The sequence below is a fragment of the Chiroxiphia lanceolata genome, chromosome 4 (assembly GCF_009829145.1).
Source record: "Chiroxiphia lanceolata isolate bChiLan1 chromosome 4, bChiLan1.pri, whole genome shotgun sequence".
Lineage (NCBI taxonomy): Eukaryota > Metazoa > Chordata > Aves > Passeriformes > Pipridae > Chiroxiphia > Chiroxiphia lanceolata.
In genome coordinates this window covers 33328056-33348533 of record NC_045640.1, presented here as the reverse complement: position 1 = coordinate 33348533, position 20478 = coordinate 33328056, and the positions used below count along the sequence as shown (strand labels likewise).

General features: G+C 38.9%; 1 protein-coding gene across 3 annotated transcripts in view; it reads left to right on the top strand.

Annotated features, from left to right (window-relative positions):
• Window positions 1–20461, top strand: part of TLR3 (toll like receptor 3) — a 35771-nt gene extending 15310 nt beyond the window's left edge. The window contains exons 2-6 of one of the 3 annotated variants that reach the window (XM_032686754.1): window positions 3102–3159; window positions 11906–12354; window positions 13727–13918; window positions 16069–17894; window positions 18506–20461. In XM_032686754.1, coding sequence (XP_032542645.1) covers window positions 11914–12354; window positions 13727–13918; window positions 16069–17894; window positions 18506–18734 — 2688 coding nt within the window. In that variant the 5' untranslated portion in view covers window positions 3102–3159; window positions 11906–11913 and the 3' untranslated portion in view covers window positions 18735–20461. Of the gene's footprint in view, window positions 1–3101; window positions 3160–8969; window positions 9079–11905; window positions 12355–13726; window positions 13919–16068; window positions 17895–18505 lie in introns of those variants that run through there. The other 2 variants (XM_032686752.1, XM_032686753.1) reach the window with 2 other exon arrangements.
• The last annotated feature ends 17 nt before the right edge of the window (window positions 20462–20478 follow it).

Below are 20478 nucleotides of genomic sequence, written 5' to 3'. Positions count from 1 at the left end.
GGTAAATCCTTACTTCCTTCTGGTAAATTAGGTCAGAATCCACTCAATGGAACCTCCCGGGGGCAAAACGTCAATCTTAGATGGAATTTTATTATATGTTCTTTTCTGATCTTCTTGATCCTTATGATTCCTAAGTTTCTGTCTGCCTGGGATGAAGTCTCATTACTGCAGCAGGGACCCATATTTTAAGTGTATAATTTCTACATCTCATTTTCCATTCTTTGCATAGATGCACAATACACTGGAAGATTTCTTTTTGCCTTCACTGCCCATTTATATTATCATCAAATACCCCCTAATATTTGAGAAAATGGAAACCCAACAGATAATCAGTTTCCAATGTTACAGACATGCTGTTTTAGTTGTGCTAAACAGAGAGGTGACTCATACTTCCTTAACATTGTTCTTCAGTTTTAACTTTTCCTAACGCAAATTAGTCTGAATGTTATGCTGTTATTTTGTTAAATTCCCCACTGGATCAAAATTATAGCCAAGTTACTGAGGCATTAGGTAATTAAATTCCCTTATCAGTATTGGCTAATGGAGAACAACAGAGACATTACCATGCATGGGACCATATTTATATGCAAATATCTACCTGTATTTGCAAACAAATATTTCCAAATTTATTTTGTATGCTCAAAGCATTAAGCTCTAGGCAAAAAGAAACTGATCCCAATGAATGCATTTTGTGCAATATAGAAAAAAATGGTAATAGTCTCTAATTTCTAGACATTGACTCAGGCCCGGTGCTTTACATTTTGGTTTTAAAATGTTTTCTTGGACCTCAGCTTTTGTAGATACATTGCTGTTCAAAACAGTCATATTTTCAATACATAAAACTTGTCTTACAAATTCAATGGAATTGTAAATGCGTATCAACTGTTAAACCTAGTATTTTTTTAGCCAGTTACAATAAGACATACTTCTCTATTTTTTGTTCCTTTGTTCTGGCTAGGAAAAGGAATTGAAAGATATTGTTCCATGCTTTATTTATAGATAAAAGCTTTCACAATCTTAATCTTAGAAAAGCAACAGATGCTTCAACTCTGCAGATGAATTTAATAATAATCTAATGCACAAGTGTTGGGATTCTGTCCTCAGATTTTAATCTAACAAGATTACAGTCAAAGCCTGTTAGTTTTTCTAGCAGTTATGATCGACTTTTCTTTTTTTTCTTCTCTGTGAACGATTTCCTAACTTTCTCTGTTCCTCTTGCAAAGAATGGGCTACAATGGTGCTGTTGGCAATGGACCTAAAAGAGCTGTTGATTGGATTCAAATAGCTGTGTGTTCACTTTGATTCAGAATGAAAAATTTTAATTTTAGACACCTGTAGAAGTTTTATTTTAAGAACATTGAATCATGTTACTTCATCGTATACATTTACTCAGTTCATAATTTTGTCTTATATTTGTTACATTTAAAACACACAGGTCCCATTTACCATTACTAAAATAAACTACTTCTAGATATCAAAATTTAATTAGAAAGTTGAAATGATTTGGTATTTCTTCTTCAAAAACTTTGTCCAAATATTTGTTCCCTTAAAACAACTCTTTTTCTAAGGACTGTTACAATTGCTTTGACTGTCCTGCTCAACAAATCAAAAACTATAACTAAAATCATATTTTGTTGCTTTTAGTAGCTAATCTAAGACAAATTAAAAAAAAAATCTTGTTGGGAGCAATGTGCAACTATCCTTGAATCCTTCACAATAAAACAAAGCATTGCCAAAAATCACACACAATTAACAGAACATACAGAAGCAAGATCATCTGTCTGAAGTCCACTAGCACCACGTAAACAGTGATATTTCTGTAAGACTCACAAGGAATATTCACTACTTTTAAAAGCATGTTCATGATTTTACTGCTACCTAGTAAGTGAAATTAGATGCAGCAATTTATATATGTGGCTGCTGTGATACACCCAAGAAACTTTTTAATACCTGGCAGTTGACAGTGTCTCCTTTCGTACCACTGAAGTCAGGTAGGGTTGAAAATATATTTATTTTGGTGAGGAAAAAAATAACCTAAAGAATAACTTATTGCTATTGTTTCCATATTTTTATGACAGACAATAGAAAATAGGTGTGAACAAGACATGTACTGGGGCCATTGTAAAGAAGTAATTTTGGATTTGAAGTTAGCTGTCAGCACAGCCAAATATTTCTTTGGGGTAGGGAAGTAAAAAGGGTGGTTTATCTAGGTGTGTTTGCATATTTATTCACTACTGTGCATCTTACCTTCTGTGAGCTCCAAGTGAATCTGAGCATTTAGGGCTTTGAGGTCACAGTGACTACTCAGGAAAAAAAATTTATGCAAAAAGATACTGGGTATAACTGAATAGATATTTTAGTAAATGGAAAGATAAAATGCAGTAGTGGCTCTTTTAAATACAGCTTATCTTCAGAAGCTAGAGGCTACACTGCCATCAAAGGCATAGCCTTTGGTGGGAAAATATTCCTAAAGTGGTAGGCTTGTCCTAGTGTTTGTTACCTGTGTTGCAAGCATGAATGTAAATCAAATGATGGAATGTCTTCTTTATTATTAAAGTTTGCTATACTCACAGTGAAACCATTTAGCATGGGAGACACTGTATATGATCTGCACTAGGATATAGATTTCCTGTTCAAAATATATCATAAAAACATAAATGAAAATTTGCCAAAAAAAGGGGGAACATCAAAAAAAGGAAGTGATTCTGAAACCAGACAATTAAATTCTGCGGGGAGATGCTGTTAAATAGAAACTACTGCACATCAAAATATGCATGCTTAATTGAGAAAACTGGAAAAGAACAAGATTTTAAGAAGACTGTCACCTTTTGGGGAGAGTTCTTAGAGGTAGAAAAATATTTCCACAATACAAGGGTATCCAATTCCTAAATCCTAACTTCTCTATTACGTCAGTATGAAAAAAAGCTAAAACATTTAATAGGAAAAAAAATATATACATAAATCCAGTGCTGCAAACATCAAACATCGAGATATCTCTTTTAAAAAATGTTGACATAATGGAGTGAAATGTTTTGACCTTCTAACCCTGTCTAAAAGGTTAACTTAAAAGTAACTAACTTCTTATTTCTCTGGCTCCACAGTTCTCTCTTTGGGATTAGAATTCCCTGGATGGAAAGTAAAGACACGAACACAGTACATGTATGAGTAGTGATGCATCCTTGTTGGAGCAGTGGAACATGCAGAGAAAAAGGTTGCAAAGGCTGCCTTTGTAACTGTCACAAAAAAGAGAGGAGGTGGTTTTGAACAGGAATCCATCCTAGAGCTGAAATCTTAGTTCTCTAACTCGCCTCCTGGCTAGGCTAAGTAAAGCAACCTAATTGTATTGAAATGAGCTCTCAAAAATTGGGCCAGAATTTTTCAGATGTGATCTGTTCTGCTCTGATAATGTCACTTAATCTGCAGGTGCAGTTGATCTTTACAGTCAGTGCAACACATCAGAAAAGCGTACACCATGGTGTCAAAGCTGATGAGCAAATGTTGTAGTTTATCTGTGCATGTTCACTGGCATTTTGCATGTTATCTTCAGGTAACAAACACTTAGCCAGAGCCACTGCTCATGGCTGGCTACTAGGTAGCTTAAATCTCAAACAATGTCTGGAGTTCCCAGCTACGTGCTCAGGTCCTGTTCGCAGCTTTTATTCACAAACATTTTTTTAACTCCACAAAACGAATATAAAAGAAGTGCATGGAAACAAATTCTCCTGTCTTTGAGGTTTGGGAGAATGCTAATGAACACAGTCTGCCTGCCAGCCCTCAGGTGCCCTTTTCCACATTTGTGTCAACTCTGAGCCTGATCTCTTGTTGGGCTTTCTGGACAGTCTGGACTCAGAGATGTTTCTCAGATGTGCTGATTCAGAGTCAACATGCCCGGAAAAGCTGGAGAAAGAGATCTTCGGAGAAACAAATTCTATATCAACCTCCATCTCTCCTCCTTTGGGGTCCCCATCAACTAAGCTGGAGTCCATTAATGAATTGATAAGGTTTGATCATGTATATACAAAGCCCCTAATACTGGAGATTCCTGTTGAAGCAAGCAACCAAACCAATATGCTAGTGAAAAGAATCTCTCTCTTCATCTGAAGACAAGGCCATCCCTGAGGACCCAGCATCTGTGAAGGAAGACCCTGTAGACAGCTTCATGCCTGAACTGGGCATTTCTCATTTGCTTTCTTCTCATCCTAGCCTTGAAGCCTCAAACTACTTGTTGGATGCCTGTAATGACTCTGGGTATGAAGGATGCCTGTTGCCCTTCAGTGACATGTCCTCTCCACTTGGCACTGACCATGTGTGGGACAATAGCTTTGCTAGTGAACTCTTTTCCCAGCTGATCAGTGTTTAGCTTGGTAGTGTTAACTCCCGTTGGGTAACATATGCCCCTTTGTGATGTGTGTATGGGGAAAATCAAGTGTATTCAGAAGAGTGTTGCTCTCTTCTACTCATGCTAGTAGATGGAGTGATGGTATGAAAAAACATAGGGTGTCCTGCCCTGCTCCCCCATCAGTGCTGGCTTATGAGCAAGGAAACTTGGTTTCTCAATAACTTGCTAATTCTATATGAACATGAAAATGTTAATTTTGTTTTACAATTAAAATTTTAACACCAAAAACTGCAGTGGGATAGTCATGTATAGACAACTGGAGTAAAACTTTAATAGTCTCTACATCTTACAGCTTTACTATGTAAATACTTGTTTTCCATTTGCTATGTAGAGTTGCTTTCTCCATTTAATATTTAACTGTATTGGTGCAATTAAAATGCAGTGCAGCTCACTGACCTATTTTTGCTTTAGATCTCAGTGGGGAGGGGGGAATATCTGGGCCTTCCAGAACCTAAGTTTAGGTCCCTCAGTGTCTCATCCCACCAAAAGGCACTGATAAGCAGCATTTGCACAGTGTCTGTAGCTGGATGCTGTAGCAGCTTCTTCTTGATGTGGTACAGGGGTTTGTGTGAGGGCCAGAGCTGCTAGAGTAAAACCTTCAGCCTCAGTAAGGAAAGTGGGTGGCAGGAGCTTGAAATCTGAATAAAGTCATGGTGGTGTCACCCTGGTGTGGCCAGTAATGCCAACCAAAATGCTCAGTCGGAGGGGAGGTGGGGGCAAGACAGATATGGGGTGAAAAAGGTGCAGATTCTGTGTTAGCACAGGATATTCTGAAGCATCAAATGAACTTCACAGAGAGAATTTCAAATATCACAGCAGGGCTCTCGGTTGTCCACATCCATTTAATCCAACACCACAATATTAAAAACACTTGAAGAGACAGAAGAAACTGAAATTTTATACTGAGAGAGCTGTCACAGGTTTTTGCACAGCTGCTCTTAGTTTCAGCTATTTCATGTTTTGAATCCAATTTTGACAAAAATAACTTGGGGTGGGGAGGGAAGGAAATGGGGGATGGAATGAGAGGGCTTTGGTCACTAACATTCAAGGAGATAGGACTTGGATTACGAGCTTCTTGTAATAAAGCATTCCATCTGAATAGTGGATAGAAATAGAGACCACAGCTATGCAATGTAACAAATTTAGATTAAATACGCGAGTAGTCAGAGAATAGGTTGCTTTACTTTCAATCTCGCAAATAGGGATTACTGCAACAGGACCCTTAGTATCAAATAAATTGTTGTGAGTCCAAAAAGAAAACAGAAGTGAGGATTTGATCCATGGTTTTGCATTACTTTTTTTAGCATTACTGGAATTTCATAGGACATTAAATTAATTTCTTAACTAGTACAATAGATGAGTAAACAGAGTAATTGATGGAACTGTCTCTGTGCAGTGCTGCAGTACGTGTAGGCAATGTGTGTGTTGCTGTGAATTTGACATTTGGGACTGAGTCACTGCAGGCACAGCCCATTCCTGTATGAGGCTCCTGCTTATTTTTGTGTCTTCAGGAGCTGATCCCAACTGTAGGGTAAAGTGGAAGTTTTAGTGACATGCATAGTCTTCTCTATCTCAGGTTATCAATGATGTTTCACTTGTGATGGTTTAGCATTAGAGTTGCATTTTCTGTGCACCTTAAAAAAAGCTACAGTGACTAAACTGTAATAATGCAGTAAGAAATGGTGTCCCAGCAAAATGGCTTCATTGAGCATTCAAGAATCTGCCTGGAAAACCTTAATATCCCCTTATGTGTATTGGCAAAGAACGTGTCTCCAGCCTTTACGTTTAAAGGTGTAGAAATTCTTTCATTAAGAACTTTGAGGGGAACAAGAAGGTCAAAACTGAAGAAGTAAGAAGTAGCATAGGGCTCAAAGACACGTTACCACCTGATACCTGCACAATTGTAGGTACTTTGACAGCAATGCTTATGCAGTTGCTTTTGGGTTTTTTTCATGCTAGCTCAGATTAAGATACAGCAACATTAACTGCCAGGATGAGGAAGAGTGGAGATGAAAAGTTAATGTGAACTCTTTTGGCAAACTGCTTAAGAGAGAAACTTGTGCTCATTGCATCATGTTTCATGAGGAAAATGTGACCTTTGTTTGCAATGAATAAGGAACATTATGGTTCTTACATTCAGCTTTTGATACACCATTACAAAGGCAGGGCCTGGTATCATATGCACACTTCATAGTGACTAAATCCGAGAACTCAGCAAGAGTGATTCGGCTTAAACTGAAGACCAAAGTAGGGTCACCTTTCACGAAATTATAGAGGCAGAGAAAACCAGTTTTCTTTAACAAAGACACCTGAAACACCTGGAAAAGCTGTCTAGGCAGGAAATGGCTGAAGGCAATTTGTTAAGCTGAAGACAAAAGTTGGTGGAAGCACTGAGACCTGCTACCTCCATGTCTGACAGACATTGAAGTCCAACAGCTGTATGTGAATGGCACACTGAAAGAAATATGAATACATACAAGACATGGCCATCTTAAGTAAAAAATCCTGTACCAACTATCAGCCTTGCCTATGCTTAAGCCTTCAGCAAGAAAAACCACCAGCAAATCCACCTTTGTAAAGGACTGCTTCAGACAATGTTGAGAATGAAACAAATGATACCTCTGCTGCGTATGACTCTGTTCTTAAGCCAGCCAAACTGCAGTTCTCAGCTCCTAGGCAAGGTTCTCCTCCAGTAATTATTCTGTCAGTGGTTTAAGAAAGATCAGGGCCCACAACTTTGAGATTTTCAATTGCTTTGATTCATTTGAGTAGTTGATGGTGGTTTGAACCAGCATCTTGAGTAAAGTGTAGTTTGATAGCTGCACATGTAAGCTTTTTTGGGTACCCTGTAAACTTAATTCAACTTACAAGCCTCCCTTAGAGCAGCCAAGTGTTTTGAAGCCAAGGCCGCGCCCACAGGAGGGGCAGGTAGCAGTGGGGGCACAGATTCCCTTTTCTCCTCTGTCACTGCAGCAGCTGCCTGTTGTCACCGACATAGAGCACTGTGATCCTCAGAACCATCCGTGGGCATTAGGCAAAAGGCACGGGATGTGTGGTATGGAGCAGAAAGCTGCTGCCTTCTGCTGGAGGAGTAACTCCCCTGCAGCATGTCCTACTTCTGCAGGCAGGGAAAGCATGTCTGTCCTGTGGCTAAAAACACCTCCGGGTGGGGAGTAATCAGACATTGGAATGGGCTGCCCAGGGAGGTGGTGGATTCACCGTCCCTGGAGGGTTTTAAGATGAGACCGGATGTGGCATTTAGTGCCATGGTCTAATAACCATGGCAGTGTTGGATCAAGGGTTGGACTTGATGATCTCAGAGGTCTTTTCCAACCCAGTTGATTCTATGATTCTATGAATCTATCAAGGTTTAACTGTGAAATGGGAATGAAAGGGGCTTTAGAGCCTTTCAGCTCCAAAGGAACTTGGTTCTGGTCTCAGTTTGTGTCTCAACTCCAAGAAAAAATACTAATTTATATTCAGCAGTTGCTGAAAGAATTCAGAGAACAGAAGCTGGAAGTAAGGGCCCTAACCTCTTTGTTACCCAGCCTACCTCCTGGGCTCCACAGCAAATCTCTCAATAGTCCCAGATTTAATGTGATATAGGGTAGAAACCAGCACAAGTTCTCTCCCTCCCCAGAGCTCCTGATGGGCAGGCACTTAACACACTGCTGCAGGCTTTCAAACACTTTCAGTGAATAAATAGATCCCAATTTATTCTTTCCTGCGTTAGTCTGCAGCTACCCAGTCTTCACTGAAGAGGGAACAGCACAACTACTTAAATATGTAAGGCAAACTGAGGTGTTGATGTGCCTTAAGTACAGCTGGATGAGCCCTGCAGAGGATTCATCAGTGCCAATGTAGCCAAAGCAGTAGCACTTCTTGTCACATCCACAGGCCTATACTGAGGAAATCCTCTCCAGGAAAACTGATGGACAGGCCTTTAGGAAAGCAGGAATACAGGAATTCATAAACAGTATAAAAAGGACAGTATGAAAAGCTGTAACTGAAACTTTTACTTGGACTTTTAAAAACATTTTTTAAAGATAAAAAATATTTTATTATCTCTCTCAAAAATGAAATATATTACTCTCTCACATAAACAAATTCTCTTTTAAAAAGGAATATTTTACATGGCTGTCTAGGTACCATTGGTGATTAGTTTCTACATTAAAAAAGTAATATTCCTCTATCAGTAATCTGTTGTTCAGGGTATCTGCTTTCGGGGTATGTCCAGGAGGATTTTCAGAGACACTGGAAACAGCTAGGAATAAATTGTAATCGAGTTTTAAGCAGGATTGCGTGTGCTGCTGGTGCTCATCTGTGACACGTCTGTGCGCTTAAATCGGTTTCTGTCAGCCATCACTAGTGGCAGCGCAACTCTGAGCCACCTCCACCTTTGGCACCTCCGAAACCTTTCAGCCCCGGGCAGCTGGGTGCGGCAGGGGGGACAGGGGCTGCGGAGCTCCGGGGCCGCACGTCCCGCGGCTGTCGGGGCCGCCGCCTCTCCCCGTCCCGGAGCCGGCCCGGCCGCTCGTCCTGCTTCCCACGCAGCGCCTGCCCCCAATTTCGGTTTCACTTCTTCCGGCTCTGGGCAGAGTGTTTCCTCATGGTTTTCGTGGGCTCAGGAACTCGTGCAGTGGCAGGATGCTTCCAGACTAAAGGGGATAAAGCCCCAGGTGAGTGAGTAAAATTCTTTACTTCATAGTAATAAATGTGGATATCGAGGTGCAAAGGCAAAGTGCTGCTCAGGAGTTTAGATGATTTCTTTGCTCTTGGATTTCTCTTAAAAGCCAAGTCGGTGCCACTGACTGTGCTTTGGTGCTTGTGCCCGGATATGGGTCCCCAGCTAGCAGAACATATTTTTGTGTTTTTAAAGAAAAAGCAATATAGGTGCAGTGGGAAAGTCCCTCCCTGGGAGATGCTAAATGCTTTCTAGCTAAATTCTCCAGTTTTTAAAGTTCTTGCTCATAACGTTAAAACTGTAGTTCTGTCTTTTGACTATCTGTAAAAGTGTCCTTTAAGTCTGATAATGGCTGTGTGCTTTCTTCACTAGACCCCCGTCAAAGCTAAAACACGTAAAACTGACTCCAGATTTCCTGCAAGAAAAAAACAGAAAAAGGCAGCCCATCGGGCCTTGCTGGAAGTCAGCCAAGAATTCCCTTTTTGTGATTGTGCAGTACATTTCTTGTGCCTTTCAAACTTGGAGAGGAGCTGGCAACAACTGCTGCAAAGCCTGGCAGCTATCTGATCACCCTAAAACAAACCCTGAGACGGATGCAGACCAGGATGCAAGCTTCTGTCACAGACAAGCTTCCCTTTTGTTTTCCTTAGCGTTTCCAGCAGCTAGGGTGCAGAGGAATGAGGTAGGACAAGTGGGCCTTTATTTTCCTCAGCTATAGGGACACGAGTGCCGTGTCTGGCAGCAGCTGTAGCAGGCCAGGCTGCCTGCAGGACCAACAGATTCAGTTGCTGTCCCCACCCCTTCCCTGTTTGCCAGTGGTGAGCGAGTGGAGAGCTAGGCTGTGTGAGCTGCAGGACGTGGGTCAGGCCGACATGCAGTAACCAGCAGGGAATTGTTTTTCATTAAGGTTTATTTTAAGTCATCTTTTGCAGTCCTTTGTGTAAGCCTTTGCAGTGCTTTAGGTCTGTCTATCCCTCGCTTGTATCCTCACTCCCATGGGATTTTACTAATGTCTATCCTTAGATGGTCAGTGCCACAGTGGCACTCACAAGGTTCCCCTCTGGCCACTATAATGTGACTTTTTGTCATTGGAGCAGTCCTAAAGTGTGCCCTCTGAAAAGGCAGGTCAGCTATGGAGCCAAATTCTGCTGGGGTCTGACCTTCTAAACTCCTGCCTGGCTGCAGGTTGCAGTGTCAGTTCTTTAGAGTGTCTTGTTATTCTAGTGGAAACTTGTCTCTTTAGAAAACATCAGTTCGGAAGGATTCTTCTTTTTTTGTACAAATGTGCTGGTTTAATTTCTTGTCTCATTTCTTGCTTTATTGTTTGCTATTGTGCAATACTCTGAGGTGCTCAAAGCTTGATCATGTTAATTAAACACAGGTTCTAAGAAAAAGAAAAGGGGAACTGTAGAACTAAGAAAGCTCATATTCCTGGGATTTAGTCTTTTGAGAAGCTCTTCCTGTTAAGTCTAGGAAGGTTAAATTACCAACTATGTTTTGTAGTAGGGCACTAATACCATTCTCTAGCTGGGAGCCCATCATACTGAGAATTTAACTCACTGGTAAAGTGAGGTTGGCAGGTAGGTTCCAAATTTATTGGCAGAAGGCAATACAGATATGTGTGTGTTGAGATTGTGGAGACACTTTTAGCTTCAGGGCTGAAAGTATAAGCTTACTGTTTTTTAAAAAAGAAAAAATTGAAGAAAGGAACCTAAGCTTACTGTTCTCTGCTAAAGCATGGAAAAAACATTCTGGCAAGCACTCACAAAGTATTTGTTCTCCCTCTACTAAAGATTAATTCTGTAGAGAATAATATGGAAGGTACAGAGAACTCTTGATTAGCAGAAAGGCTATTTATTAGTCAAGCTCTATGACTCAGCAGGCTGGTCAAACCCTTCTGAGTTCTTACAGCTCTATTCTCGTCAGAATTTATGTGGAATTAATTTTCTTCCTTATCCAGTAAAGCTGCATTACAAGATCACCAGGTGAATTTAAATCTAATGGATGCTATATGAAAATGAACAAAATGTGAAAAAGCCTGAGATTCATTAGAAATGTAATGACTAAACAGGAAGAGCCATAGAATGGAAAGAGGTTGATACTGTTATGGAAATGTTCAAATGGTTCGGGGTGGGGTATAAAAATTCTTAAATGTATAAGTTTTCCTGGAAGTATTTGGATAAAGGTATTGAATCTATGAGTAGTGCCTACACTTTGGCTCTTCTCCATTTCTCTGATTAGGTTGGTACAGATTTATTTTGTCTACTCTTACTTTCTCATACACTTTTCTATAGCTTGGTATTCCTTCTTTTGCTATGAGATGGAAAGGTGGTTAGAATTTTGTGACTAGCCTGTAAAATAAAAACTGGCAAGAACTGTAAAATGAAGTGGTATATTATGTATTCTTACTGCATATAACTATAAATATTTTATATGTAGTTAAGCTCAGAGCTCAATGAGTAACATTAAGGGGCCTGTGTACAATTTATTATATTTATGGTATTTTATGCATGTTAAAGCAATGCAAAATTAATCAGAAAAGGGAAAATGGTTGGAAATTTTCATTGATAGTAGATAAAGTTGGTAGCTTTTTGAACATACCTACTTTTATGTTAGACAATATTATTGCTTTTAAATAAAACTCTTTATTTAGAGAGATGATTAGACATAACTCTTCTGCAGAAATCAATGCTACTTTATGGGTTAAAAACACTGAGTGTTTTCTCAGTGTAAAACATACTTTTTGAGCCTGGCTGGCGTAGCCTTCAGTTTAAGATGCAAGTTGAGTCAAAATGATTGTAATTTGCATTTTGCCTTTGCAGATAAAATAATGGGAAGTGCTATTCTTTGGTGGAGCGGCTTATCTGTCAGACTCTTGTTTGTCTGCTGGCTGTGTGCATCAGTTGGAAAGCAATGTCAGATCCGAAATGAAATGGCTGACTGCAGTCACCTAAAGCTGACTCAAATTCCCTTGGATCTTCCAGACAATATAACAAGTTTGGACATTTCTCATAATCAGCTAAGACAGCTAGGTCCTGCAAATCTGACCAAGTACAGCCAACTGGTTTACCTGAATGCAGGCTACAACAGCATCTCTAAACTGCAACCAGAATTGTGCCAAAATGTGCCCCTGTTGCAGATTCTGAAGTTAGAACATAATGAATTGTTTAAGCTCCCTGACAGAGTCTTCGCTTCCTGCACCAACCTGACTGAACTCAACCTAGGATACAACAGACTAAATATAAAAAATTATCCTTTCAAAACCCTGGAGGTAAGCTTTAGAAATGCACATTTTGATATAAATAAAGTATAAATAGGGAAATTACTGTATTTTTGCAGGGTGTGTGCGTAACAGCTGCCTTTGCATCTGAAAATACCCAACATAAAATCCACAGTTTTTCTAAAGAAGAGGCCTAGTGGCTTTTTCTTTTAAAGCACACAGGAGTTTCAGCCATCCTTATGAATCAATGCTCTCCATTCCTTTTTCCCTGTTGCATCCCTTTGAGGCACCTCTCCATACAGGATATGTGCTGAGAGAACAGCAGCAGCAGCTGATGTACTGGGCAAAGTAGATGGTATGGAATCTGAGTTGCCTGGGGTCTAAAAGTGGTAGCTGGCCTAAGTTCTCAAGGTTGAGGTGTAATTATTCAGACCTTGAAGGCCAGTGCTTAGGTTGAATGTAATGTCTCTTAGGACTTTAGGAACTGACAAAGAGTAAAAGGGGTTCTATTCTACCTTTGTTTTTCCTGATAGTTTACATGTGGTTAAACACTATTCTCTGTAGCAGAGGTTGGGGGATCAGCACAGGAGGCAGGAAAGGACTATTCCACTGTCTTTGCACCAGGCAGAGAATCATGCAAAAGGAAGAGCCTAAGAACACAGGAAAGTAGAGACACTGTGTGGATACTAATTGTTTTTCAGTGTTCTAATGAGTGTGCATGTTGTTTTGAACAAGTCTGTACTTTTCTGCTAAACACAGTATTCCAGTTCAGTTATATAAAATGTACTTGTTTGCACTGTAGGACTGCAGCCAGCTTCCATGCTGGGAACAGAACTGAAGTTTTAGCCTTCTTCACTTTGCTGCTGCCACGTTACTGATGAAGACCAGGCTTGGGACACCTCCATACACATTCTGTAGACTTGTCTTTAGGGCAGCATATTGTCCTCTGCAGGTGCAGGAGGAATCTGAGCACCTGGGCATGAGCTGAAGTATTGCAAAGTGTACAGTACTGATCTTTTTAGGCTGCTACTGCACTCCTCTTCCCCGTCCTCACATCCCATTTATGGGGCTGGACCACAATAAAGAGAGTGGAATGCAATATTTAATACTGTGGTAGTTGTAACTGCAGCCACCTCTAGGCTTTTGTCACTTTATCTGGAGCAGGAGGGCTTTCAGTGAATTAAGGAATTTTAGCTAAAGTATTTCTTTGGTTTGCAGTAGATACTTTAGCGGATTAAGACCATGAACACTGTGAAAGTAACAGGTCTGAAAGATACAGAAGGCTTCTTCCTGCAGGAGCTTGAAAGCTGCCATTTCCCTAATACAAATTTATTTTAATTATAGCATTGCAACTAATTCTAATCAGACTCTAATGAAATATTTCTAATTTTTTTTTTGTGTGTGTTATATATCTTCTCTCCAGAACTTGAATATTTTGGACCTATCTCATAATTCTTTGAAGTCGGCCAATTTAGGATTGGAGCAACAGTTGAAGAACCTTCATGAGCTCATGTTGGGTAGTAACCAAATCACTGAATTAAAAAAAGATGACTTTGGTTTTCTTAGCAACACCTCATTGAATAGCCTTGATTTGTCATCAAATCCACTGAAAGAGGTAAGAAGAATTTGAACAGAAATTCAATGGGTGTGAGTATAAAATGGAACTACCCTGATTTATCCTTTATGGTTATATGGCATTTACTTTACAATTTTGATCCACTGAGGTCAAAGATAAAACCATTCTGTTGTATAGAGCATTACTCCTGACCTCTAGTAGTGGTACACATGATTATTTTCCTCGCACTGAAATTGGCACAGGCTGGTTCCATGTTGGTCAGAGGTCTCAGGCAAAAGCTGGATCGAGATGCTCTGAGAACCCTTACCTGGTATTTTCTATGCAGATTTTTTTTGACATACTTTCTAAGCAGGGAAAAAGTTGATATTACACAAGGCTAATTACACAATCCAGGCGTTACTTCCTAGTTAATAAAAGAGAACGTTCACTTGTGCCTATGGGGTACCCCAGAGAAATAATCATTGCAGAAAACTATACTCACTCCTTTAAAAAAAAAAAAGTGGGTGTGCATCTGTTTCACCTACCTGACTGTGCTCTCTGACCTGCTTCTCACTGTTATGATTCTTTCAGGAGTGATGGTGTGGCAGTTCTAAATTAGTTGACCCTCAGCATATGCATACTGAATACGCATTGGATTTCCTTGGTTTGTTTGGTTTGGTTTTTTGTTTGTTTTGTTTCCCAATTGATTGATCTCTAAAGAACTTTTACATTGAAATTACAAGAATATTTTAAAGTGGCATAAGCTTGTACCACTGCTAAGAGGTAATCCCACCACTATCTTTTGCTTGGGCACTTCATCCCTCCCTCTTTCTGATACCAGCTTTAATGAGGCTATGCTTTGGATCATTGGGGAAACTCTACAGATTTTTTTGGCTTGGTTAGCTTGTAATTACACTAGTTCCCTATCTGGTTCACTATGTGACTGCATGTATGGCCATACTGGCACAGGGGTACAGTGTGTGGATAAGTAGATAGGACTGCTCCTTTCTTGGGCAGTGCTACTGAATGCTAGTTTCAGCTACTCAGATTTTACAGTACTGCTATCTGAAAGCAGCCTTGTCTGGATCCCTTTCCTCACCCACGGCGTGGGGCGGCCCAGTTCTAGTTCCATTTCCATCTGAGGAACCATTCCGACGTCTTGAAGGATGGGGAAAGGGAACTCCAGGGGTTTTCTCAGGGGTTTCTTCTGTCTCTGAGGCTGGAGGGGAGAGGTGCCCTCCCCTCCCCCCACACACGTGGTCCCATGGCAGGCACAGAGACAGCACACCGGGCGCGGAGAGGAGGCAAGAGAGAGTTTATTGTTGGGGGGGTTACATTTTATAGGGTTCAGGAGGATTCACAGAGTAACCAATTAGAAGTCTCAAGGGGCTTACAGGAAACCCAGTCACAGGAAGGGGTTAACAAGAACCAATAAGAAACACCTCAGGACACCTTCCCAGGACATTCCTGAGATAACATTACTGTGGGGGGTGTTGGGAAGAAGAAGCATGTGTTTGCAAAGAGACCACCAAAAGCCATTTTAAGACATGTTTAAACAACAGTTTTCCCATATAATGCAGATTTACTGTCACAGCCTTGTGCATTTGAATAATTTTGACAAATAGAGTATTTAATCACTCGGCTGATACCTTAATCAAGATGAGGGGCCAGTGCTATGATAGAAGCTTGTGATTCACATTGTGGAAGCAGGTGTGAGTATTACATTTCATAGTAGCTTCTGCTTGCACAGAGAAACTAGGTTTCTTCTTGGCTGTCTGAAGACCTAATAACTTTTTTACAGTATATCTGGTTTTGCAGTAGGATATTGGTATCCCTAACAGATACCAACAAAAGAAAGCTGAAGAAAGATATTATCACAATTTTTAGGATACTTCTAGAGAAAGAGTGTCAATAGTTGGATAGAAAATTGTAATTAACTTGCATCTCACTAAGCAACTTCCTATCTTCTTTTAAAAAAATACTACTTAGATGTATGATAATCATGTTATAAATTATAGAAGTATTATCACAAGAAGTGTAAACTCCAAGAAGTGTTTGTCTGAACTTGGCTGTGAAACAATCTGAGTGTAGTAGTTCTATTCTGCTTGAAAATCTCATTTGAAAACCTTTCCAAGTTTTGGCTTTATTGGTCAGCTTTCTTACATAATCCCCTTGTTTAGGTCAAGACTTTTTTTTCTGTTTCCTTTCAGTTTCATATGGGATGTTTACATGCAATTGGAAATCTGTTTGGCCTCACACTGAACAATGTTGAACTTGGTGAAAATCGCACAAAGAAACTTTGTACAGAATTATCAAACACAGCGATTCAGAACCTCTCACTCAGCTATGTGAAACTTTCATACATTCGCAAGTCAACTTTCCGGGGACTGCAAGGAACAAATCTGACAATTTTAAACCTTTCCCAAAATTCTCTGTCTGTGATAGAAGATGACTCATTTCAGTGGCTTTCAAGTTTACAATACTTAAACCTGAAGCATAATAATATTCATGTATCTTCACGTTCATTTTATGGATTATCTAGCCTTAAATATCTCAATCTCATGAATTCACTTACTGAGAAAATAGAAGATTTTTCCTTTCATTGGTTATACCACCTGGAGTACCTTATAATGGATAATAACAATTTTCCAGGAATTACTGCTAATATGTTTACAGGTCTGAACAACCTGAAATACCTGAGTCTCTGTAACTGCAATGTAAACTTACAAAGAATAACTAATAAAACATTTTCATCACTTAGTAATTCCAGTTTGCAGGTTCTCAACCTCACAAAAACCAGAATCTCTACAATAGAAAGTGGGGCATTTTCTTCCTTGGGACATCTGAAAATTCTTGATCTTGGTCTCAATGAAATTAATCAACAGCTCACAGGTCATGAGTTTAAAGGTCTCTATAATATACAAGATATTTATCTCTCCTATAATAAAAACTTGACTTTGCGAAGTGAATCATTCATTTTTGTCCCGAGCCTTAGGAAACTGATGCTAAGGAAGGTAGGTTGCAGTAATCTGGCACTTTCTCCTTCGCCTTTTCATCCTCTACAAAACCTGACTGTCCTGGACATCAGCAATAACAACATAGCAAACATAAAAGAAGATTTGTTTGCTGGACTTGACAAACTTGACATACTGGATTTGCAGCACAATAATTTAGCTCGACTTTGGAAACATGCAAATCCAGATGGCCCTGTTCTTTTTTTAAAAAATCTTCCCAATTTGCAGATTCTTAATTTAAAATCAAATGGGCTTGATGAAATTCCAGTTCAGGTTTTCAAGGGTCTGTTTCAATTAAAACACTTGGATTTAGGATCGAATAATTTGAATTTGCTTCCAGCAACTCTGTTTGATGACCAAGCCTCTCTGAATTCATTGAACCTTCAGAAAAATCTGATAACCTCAGTTGAAGAAGAAGTATTTGGCCCACCTTTCAAGAGCTTGAGAAAACTAGAGATGGATTCCAATCCCTTTGATTGTACCTGTGAAAGCATCGCTTGGTTTGCTGATTGGCTTAATATGACCCAAGTAGATATACCTGGACTACGGTCTCAATACATTTGCAACACCCCACCTAAATATCATGGTAGTCTGGTTTTGTATTTTGATAGCTCGGCCTGCAAAGACAGTGCTCCATTTAAACTTCTTTTTGTGATCTCTACCACTACTGTGATGCTACTCATTTTTATTGTCCTAACCATCCATTTTGAAGGGTGGAGAATAGCTTTCTACTGGAATATTTTAGTAAATCGAATTCTTGGTTTTAAAGAATTTGACAGACAACAGGAAGAGTTTTATTATGATGCCTACGTTATTCATGCAAGAGAGGACAAGAACTGGGTGTCTAAAAATTTCATTTCTCTGGAAAAAAATAACCACTTTGAAATTAGGTTTTGTTTAGAAGAACGAGACTTTGAAGCAGGCTTATCTGAATTTGAAGCCACAATTAACAGTATAAAAATGAGCAGGAAGATTATTTTTGTTGTGACTGAACACCTCTTACAGGATCCCTGGTGTAAAAAGTGAGTAGGATATAAAATTTTATCTGTAAGGGGGAAAAGCTCTTAAGAGATCTTTTTAACTAGATAATTTTTTATGTGTGATTTAATAAAAAATAACATTTAATTAAAAAGCCCACCATGCAAAATTTGCTTTAATAAATTTTCTTAATATATTATAACTTCAGAATAATTCCTGAGTTAGTAAAGTTAATTGCTCTGCGTGTACATACACTATTGGACATTTGAACATCTCAGTCAGTGTTTTAGGCATTTGTTTTGTTTTGTTTTTTTTCTCAAAAAGTTAAGCTGCCACCTGTGGAGATTGCTTTCCTTAAAATTACAGTTTTGAAAAATGCTGATTTTTGTTTGCCTTTAAATGAGTCTTTTCACCTTTCTTATGTAGTGATCTTTTAAAGAAAGGAATTTTGCTAAATAAGGGTATATCAAGACAGTAGACTTAGGTTATATTTTTAGAGGATAATTTTTTTTTTTAGTTAGAAGGCAACTAATTTAAGAAAAGTAATGACCATTCTACATCACAAAATAGACATTAAGACCCCTGTTAAGAACTGTTTGTCTTTTTTTTCCCCATGTGAAAAAAAACATTTATTTTTGTCTTGTTTTTGCTTCAGATTCAAAGTGTATCATGCGCTTCAGCAAGCTATTGAGCAAAGTCGGGACTCCATCATACTGATCTTTCTTCATGATATCCAAGATTTCAAGTTGTATCATGCACTTCACCTGAGAAGAGGAATGTTCAGATCTTGCTGCATCTTGAACTGGCCAGCCCAGAGAGAACGAGTCAGTGCATTTCATCAGCAATTAGTGATGGCACTTAAATCTAATAGTAAAGCACACTGATTTTTGAAAGTACAGATTTGAATTATGGGGTCATTTTGTTGTATATTTTCTATCACTGGAAAACTAGCAAGCCTTCATGAACATCTGAAAAAATTTGTTGTGCTGGAAAGATACATAAGAGTCGCTGTAATTTAAATTTACTTATCTATGTACATGTTTTTGCTGATATTTTAATTCAGCTGCACTGATGTTAAAATGAATCATGATTAATAGTCATTTCAGTCAGTGTATTAAAAATGAGGTAGAAATTCTGAAATGCAGTGAGAATGACTAATATTCTAGGTAAAATGCCCATCTGATGTAGGATAGAAAAGACACAGACTCTAAGGGGATATGCAAAAGAGAATACATTAATGATAAAACCAGCAAATTCTGTGTAGAAGGTAGAGTGGACACTGCTTCTTGCTTTTGTAACACAAGGGGAGATTCAGTGAAACTAAAACTGGAAAGCTTTCCTTGTGAAACACAGTAAGTAACATGGAAAATTACTTCTGTAGTTCAAACCAAGAAACAGCAGTTTCAAAGTGAGTTTTAAAAGTTTTAAGAGAAAGTCACTGGGCCCTGTGAACAGGCTGTTCAGAACTTGCAGTGAAGGATTTGCTTATGCCTTCTGGGTGGGGCTAGTACTGGTGATTATGAAAATTGATTTTCAGGCTGATGAGGCAACTGATTTAATCAATTTGGTATCATGCAAAAAAATTTTTTGCTCTTCCCTGCTGAAATTCAGAGAGCTGGCAGAAGGACATTTGTACTTAGAGATGTCACTTTGATCGTGTGAAGGCACATAAACTTGTATGCGGGCCTGTAAATTGAAATTGATGTGAAAGGTAGCCAAGGCACAGCTGCTGCACCTGTAAAAAATGAGTAAAGGCGTGCATATTTGTATAGTAAAACCAGAAGACAACTTTGTGGAGAAAGTGGTGCTACTGTAATTTCATTACCAAAAATTTCGTTACTGGTGAAACAACAAAAAAGCCACACCCTCCTCCTCAAAGAAATAGTTTTTAATTTTTTCTGAACAGTTACAGGTAGAGTGGGAGAAAATGTCAAAAGTAGATGAATTTCAAATTTTTTGTTTCCTTTTTCTTTATGACTTTACGTAGTTTTGCCTTCGATAGCTAAAAAAATTAATTTCTTGTATATTAATCTAGTTTAGTTTTTTCTTTAACATACTTTACAGAAACATGGGCTAGCTGGCAGTCACCAGGGCATTAAGGTTCAAACATATGAACTACCAGCTTGATCTGGAGAGAGCTGAGACTGAGCAAAATGTGCTCTCAAAGGATGTTTGTAATGTTTAAGACTGGTCAAAATGTTATAGTGTGTCTAAGCACAATTTATTGTAAATTAGACACTAGATAGTCATTTGTATATTTTTGTTAATATTTAATTGTTGCTATAAGGACTTTATAAAACTATGTCAACTTTTGGTGAGTGTGTGATCCTTCAATAGCTCAGGAATATTTTAAAATATTTTTAAAATTTTCCCCCTAGCACATTCCTCATCAATTTCAATACCACCATTACTACAAGAATGTTGTTTTACTACTTTAGAAGACAGCCTGCATATAGTTCTGTACTTAACGTTTGAAACAGCTTCTCTCCTGATTTGTTATATGCATAGATGAAAAACATGGGGTTTTAGTAGGTTTCTTATGTCCCATGATGATAAAAACCTAACCGAGACAAATAATTAATAAAATAGGTTTTGCGTGCACTGGAATAGTGAAGAAGGTGTAGATGT